We start from the raw sequence: 7028 nt of genomic DNA on the forward strand, positions 1-7028 counted from the left end.
ATCACTGCGTTTTGTTATGACTTATTGGTATCAGAGAGTGGAAAAATCTATTCAGTGTGTTCAGTCACAAGATGTTAGGGTTATATACCGTCCAGTAAAGGGCAGGATCCGTCCGGATAAACGTGGACGCTAAAGCATTTATTACGATTTGGGGAGGTAGGCCGGACCCATATCGAAATCGCTCGGCGGATTAACGAGGAGGGTCCCTGTACCGGTCAGCCTGGACGTGGTTTTTGCGGATGGCTCCTACATCCGGCTAGATAAACACTGGGCTAGTACCCAGGTCAAGCCTCAGTTACACGATTCGAAAACATTTAAAACAATTTTCGCATACTTTTACATCAAGAACAGTACACGCAAACCGTTCCGATCATCGTATAATAACGTTAGTGATGAATGGGGATGGAGTGAAACGAATAATCGGGAGAATTGAAGTATTGATATTGCTAGAATTTTTGAAACTGCATCCCTTGTAAAATCTGGTATGTGCTGACAGTTCAAGTAAATAAATTGTTGTTGCAGTCTTGACATACGACCTTGTCCCAAGGATAGTTACGTCTTAAAGCTTCTGCTCCTATGTTATTCAATTAACTTGTGTTGAACAATTCCTACAACGAGTTCAGTGCTTTTGACGTAATCAAACACGTTTCCATATCAAAACTAAACATAGAAATAGCTTAGATTTCCTATTCTGCGCATTCGCTGTGTTAAGACACACAAATCTCTCATTGGCATAGTTCGTCTAGTGGACACGTTGATTTTTTTTTTTTTTTAATGGAGTTCTGAGTTAGTTCAGGATGATACGGGAATGGGTTGTGACATTGTTGCGTGCATACGCCCTAGCACACTTACGGCATATGCCTGAAATTCCCGCGCTGCCATTCGAAACAGTTTTCTTTGGTTTCCCTAAATCTAATTGTACTGTGAATGTTTGTTTAATTGTTCTGTATGGTACCATCATTGTGTCTGAGACTAATAGTTAAATCTAGATACTAATAAAATTGAGGACATTCATGGTTCCTAGCAAATAAGGGTTGATAAGTAGTGAAGGATTTGCTACTTTTGCTCCCAATAGCTATGAATTCATGTGGTCTGTACAGTCTTCATGCTACCATCGGAGACGGGTCTTTCTTAGTTACTAATCAATAAAGTCTTGTACATCGGGTTGCTTTTTTACAAAAAACCTTTTTCCGACAAGAAAATTCCTAATTGTGCGTTTCAAGAAGTGATCCTCGCACCCCTTTCCAACCATCCAGACAAGTTTCCCCGAAGCATTTAAAATGCTCGACTGTTGTCTTCAACATTGCAGCTTATTCAAACGTGTTCGTGTACCAACTAGAAGGAATACACTATTGTCACTATTTACAAATTCAGAAGTTCCCGTTCCGAGGAACGCCTATCAAATCGGTAACTATCCAATATGGCTATGACAGGTTTTCCTGGCAGTACATGACACTCCAACTAAGTAGAACTTAAGTTCACATGCGTTGAAGTCCACATCAATAACGTTGGGTTCGCATTAAAACCTGTCTCGAAGGGAAAGAAAAATAAAAAAAACTGACAGGAATGAAACTGAGAAGACAGGCGGCAGTAAAGTAAATGCCGTAAATGCCAACCTCAGCCTCTAACTCGCTGTCCGCAGCTAGTGGTCTAGTAGCTATCATTGCTGCATCTAGATCACGGGGTCCTGGGTTCGATTCCCGGCCGGGTTGGGATTTTCTCTGCCTGGGGACTGGGTGTTTTGTAATGTCCTCATTATTTCATCATCATAATTTGCGGCAGTGGCTAGATTGAACTGTGACAAAATTGGACTGTGTAACAATTGAGACTTTGTACGGGCGCTGATGACCGCCAGTTGAGCGCCCCACAAACCAATCACCATCATCTAACTCGCTGTTACCACGCGTTACACGTACACGGAAAGGAGGAGAGTTGAACGAATGTCCGCGCTTGCTCAACCATAGCTGGTCTTTTACTTCCACCAGCCTAGGATTTTTCTAGGTGATTGTCAATAATCGGTTTAACGAATAGATGGTTCCCAGTTTCCTCTTCTATCAACGGAATTTTTTCAGAATGCTGAAGGCAGGCAACTACAGGAGAAACAAGACAACTGGACAGGAACGTGTAATAAAAAAAATCACAAAGAAGCAATGTGAATACAAATTTTTCCAAGATACAAATTGAACGAAACCCATCACTTGGACTCTGGGTAAAGTGCCTTAGTAAAACGCAGTGACAGAGACGTAAATTTATTATGTATTAAGGCCTCAGCCCATCTAAAGCTATAGAATATAATAAAAAATCTGACTGTCTTTTTAGGCCACGAAGAAAACGTTAACTGAATTAATTATGTTAACATCGGTAGGTTACTGAATTTTGGTTTACTTAACTTAAATTGCATAATCATTAATCATACTACTTTTTGAAGGAAATCAGTAAATAAATAAATACATACATACATACATACATACATCCTACAGTTGTTTTCCGTTTACCCATTATTACTTCGAATACATTATGTGGCAGCATTACACTACTAAAATTTCCTTGCATTTACGTGTGTGCGTACTGACATAAAGTGAAGCACCCAAAAGATGGTCCGATGTCAGAGTAACTTCATACACTTACACAAATGTGGGGGTACATAAATGATTAAAGTTGGAATTCTCTGCGACAGTTAGAACAGTCACGAGAGTGCATTAGTGTTAATAGTCTTCAGTGTTCTTGCCAGGTTTTGTAACGTACATCAGGGACGCGAACAGCGTCAGATGCCAACTGATAGCTGTGTAAGACACGGAGATACCACGTATTCGTGAGACAGTGGTATCGACACCAGATAGTTTAGAAAGAGCCACATTTTGGGTCTCCATTCGGACGGATGATTGAATCGTGCAGTCGCCCTATGTTGGACTGTATGGGGAAGAAAGTGCAGCATACGCGTCAGGGTTCCGGTCGGCATCGTCTGACCGCCACAGAGGAGGACCGTCGGAGACTTGCAACGTCCGAACTAGGGAATTACCTTCACATGCGTAGACTGCCGTTAACACCATCCAACACAGACGTCTTCTTGTGGAGTGGTGCAGTCACTGGGAAGCACCTACTGCTGATGAATGACAATGCACTTTGTTTAGCAATGGATAGTGTTTCTGCACTTCCCCGGATGACCATCGACGACGAGTGTGGTGGTGACTTGGGGAAATGGCCTGTTCTTGCAATGGGAGAGAGACGGTGGTGTTATTCCCAACGTCATGGTGTGGGGAGGCATCGGGTATGAATTAATGTCACGGCTGGTAGATGTTTAGGTAACTGTGACCGCACAACGGTTCGTCACGTTACCTCACATGAGACACTATCGTCGAACCATTTTTCAACAACACGACGCTCTCACATTCATTAAACGTGTCCCTATGAACCTTCTGCGTGATCGTATGGCACTCTTGTGGCCACCAAGTTCTCAGAGATCTGTCCCCGATGGAACATCCGTAAGACCAGTTCGGATGCAAACTCTGTCCCAATGCCAGTATTCAGGATATCAAAGACCAGTTAAACCAGTTGTGACGTAGCTTGCCGACAAGCTACAACGGCTTTCACACCCTTCCCAACCGAATAACTGCTTGCATCCTGGCCAGAGTGGGTGCAGCGTCGTACTGATGACTGGGCACATACAGTACAGTTCTTCGTAAAGTTTACTCAATTCTGTAATCACTGCTGTAACATCAGATACCCTCTCAAACACGAAGATCGGTTTTGTTTCACCCCCTCCTTCCACCCCCCTCCCCCATCTGGATGCTTCACTTGGGTGTTACGCAATGTGTATGTGGTAATTATAAAGTCAATGAAAAGTTTCAGAAAATCGGTACAGATAAATAGCGCCGGCTTCTAGGCGCTTCAGTCCGGAACCGCGAGACTGCTACAGTCGCAGGTTCGAATCCTGCCTCGGGCATGGATGTGTGGTTAGTTAGGTTTAAGTAGTTCTAAGTTCTAGGGCACTGATGACCTCAGATGTTAAGTCCCATAGTGCTCAGAGCCATTTGAACCATTTTTTGATAAATAGCAAATAACAAAGTAATAAATGGCATAGTATATGAAAGGGACTCAGTTTAATAATATCTATAAGTGTTCTGTGTGTCCGCGCCACACATCTACTCGGTAGTCAGATTCTTCCCATACCCGACTCAGCCTATCAGGAGTGACGGAAAAAACAGCTGCTGGGACGCGGTGGTGCAAGCCTTTGATGTTCTGTGGTAGAGGTGAACCATAAACGCTATTCTTGATCTAACATGGAAAGAAAGAAATCGCAAAGCGTTTCCTTTGACGACCATACTGATCACTAGGAAGCTCCAGGTCGGTGACGCGACCCATCCAGTGAAGTGCCAGTGTGTCATTAAGATAATGTACACAATTTTGGAAATATAGATGAGCGCCAACTCGTTAAAATGTGAAATACCTGCTATCACTTAAAAGCTGAGGTACGAAACTTTTTCAGCAGCTACAGATGGTGCCGCCCCTGCCAGATATTTTCCAAACTTGTCGCCACCGTGTTCAAAAAAATTCATGAGTTTTGACTTACTGTACAATTCGTTGCAATATGTTTCACCATTTCTCTATCCCTGTTCTCTAAAACTTTTTCATGGACTGGCATAGTTGTGAATTAACACGATGACCAACTTCAACTTGGTGTGTGTGAAGAGGGCTCAGATTGTATTTTGTTCGCAGGTGGTACTCAGAAGATGAAGCGTTTAGTGATCGACCGACCATTTGCGTTCTTCGTGTGGGAGAACAAGCAAGACTTGCTGCTGGTAGCTGGAAAGCTGGAGGATCCGCTGCAGCCGACCTACTGACTCTACAACTTCGTTTTCTTAATTTATTCCTAATTTATTATCCCTCGAAAGAGACACTGATACTGTTACAACAAGCGTATATCTGTCTCTTGTTCTTACTGACTCTGCTGCGAACTGTTTTATCACGGAATATGCTAGAAAGGTCTAACAACCTAGCATCGTAGTTTATACAGATTACTATCGGATGATAACCATACGTCATTGCAGCACGAAGTTCAGAAGTGACAGCGATTATAGTTACAACTTAACAAGTTGGTTACTATACGAAACTTCATTTTGCTTACTTTAATTATTTTTAAGTGCATTTGGAGGAAGCAGGCTCCATGTCTTGATAGTTTTATTCTGAAGACGATACGTTACATGAATAAGATGGCGGAAGGACGATGACGTACGCTCTACTACTAACATGGGTTTTATTGCCCGAAAAGTCTCAAACGGCCTTGGTGTTAATGAATTAAGTTGCTCAAGGTGACTTAATTCATGATACTGCTTTATAGTGGGTAAACTGTGCCTTCCTACTAAGATAAGTACATGTGCCTGTGGTACTGTGGTAATTCTGAAGGGGAACACGTTGCTTTGCTTGCAAATTACTCGTACAAACAATTACTGTCTTCTGCCGAGCACAGTGTCTACACAGTACGAATTGTTTGCATTGTATCAGTATCCTGTTTTTTTGCGTCTCGCTCATAGGTTCTGACGCCTTCTTAGATTTGTGTATTATCGTTCTTTTAAGGTGCCACATGGTTCTTGTCTTAGAAGCGGTTTTCAATGCAAAAAGTATGTACTTGCCTGGTGATTTGTGGTTCTGTGTCTACAAATGAAAAGGAAAAAATTGTCTACTGTACCCGTTCTAATTGCCTATTGGTGTAATGTGCTGTATTGTAATTTACTTAATTTTTCATTATTCAGACATACAGCAGTTTTCCTCCGGACTGATATTTCAGGAGTTGTATCTGATGATACTCTAAATAAAAGAGTTCAATCTACATTCCGTGTTTTCATTGTCACTGTCACACCAGTTACAGGTTACTTTCGTGCCTGCTGCAAGGGATTGCATCGCTTTATGGTAAAAAAAAGGTCAGTAAACAATTTAATTGAAAAACTTGTCCACTCCCTGAGTACATACAGTCGAGTGCTTCGAGGAACAGTTACCCGCTCCAGCTCTTTCCAACGTTTTCCGTGTAGCATTAACATTGTAAGACTCTGGTCGCTTCAAGCGACAAAGGAAACACCTTTAGATGAATCTTTGCAAGATAGCGCAACGTAAAAGGAACTGGTTCTTGTTCAAAAATGTTGAAATGTGTGTGAAATCTTATGGGACTTAACTGCCAAGGTCATCAGTCCCTAACCTTACACACTACTTAACGTAAATTATCCTATGGACAAACACACACACCCATACCCGAGGGAGGACTCGAACCTCCGCCGGGAATAGCCGCACTGTCTATGACTGCAGCGCCTTAGAACTGGTTCTTACTCGACAAGAGTGAGGATCAAATCCCATACGGTCAAACTATGAGGTTCACCGTAGATTTTCTGCATCGCTTATGGCGAATGCCGCAATGAGTTCTCTGAAAATATCAGATTTACTCCCTCATCTTATAGTTTGAGGTTGTCTGTCTCTAATGATTTCGTCGTCAGCGGTAATTTAAACTTTAACCTTCTTTCTTCTATTTTTTATGCATTTGGCAACCATAAATATGACACACTAAATACACTTAGATGACAAGTCATGAGCTAACGATGTGCAGATGACGGTAGTACCGCCTACACGAGGTATAAAAGGGTAGTGCATTGACGAAGCTGTCATTTTCTCAGGTGATTGATATGAAAAGGTGTCAGACATGATTACGGCCGCACGATTGAAATTAGACTTTGAACGCGGAATGGTAGCTGGAGCTAGACGCATGGGATATACAATCGTTAGGAAAGTTAATATTCAGCCGGCCGGTGTGGTCGTGCGGTTCTAGGCGCTTCGGTCTGGAACCGTGTGACCGCTACGGTCGCAGGTTCGAATCCTGCCTCGGGCATGGATGTGTGTGATGTCCTTAGGTTAGTTGGGTTTACGTAGTTCTGATTTCTAGGGGACTGATGACCATAGATGTTAAGCCCCATAGTGCTCAGAGCCAAAGTTAATATTCAGAGATCTACAGAGTCAAGAGTGTGCTGAGAACACAAGATTTTTAG

General features: G+C 42.5%; 1 protein-coding gene across 1 annotated transcript in view; it reads left to right on the forward strand.

Annotated features, from left to right (window-relative positions):
• The window catches only part of LOC124555972, a 96649-nt gene extending 90836 nt beyond the window's left edge, over positions 1-5813 (forward strand). Inside the window, exon 8 of the mRNA XM_047130018.1 lies at positions 4717-5813. Coding sequence (XP_046985974.1) covers positions 4717-4841 — 125 coding nt within the window. The 3' untranslated portion in view covers positions 4842-5813. The remainder of the gene's footprint in view (positions 1-4716) is intronic.
• Positions 5814-7028: the final 1215 nt, after the last annotated feature.

This window comes from Schistocerca americana, chromosome X (assembly GCF_021461395.2).
Source record: "Schistocerca americana isolate TAMUIC-IGC-003095 chromosome X, iqSchAmer2.1, whole genome shotgun sequence".
Lineage (NCBI taxonomy): Eukaryota > Metazoa > Arthropoda > Insecta > Orthoptera > Acrididae > Schistocerca > Schistocerca americana.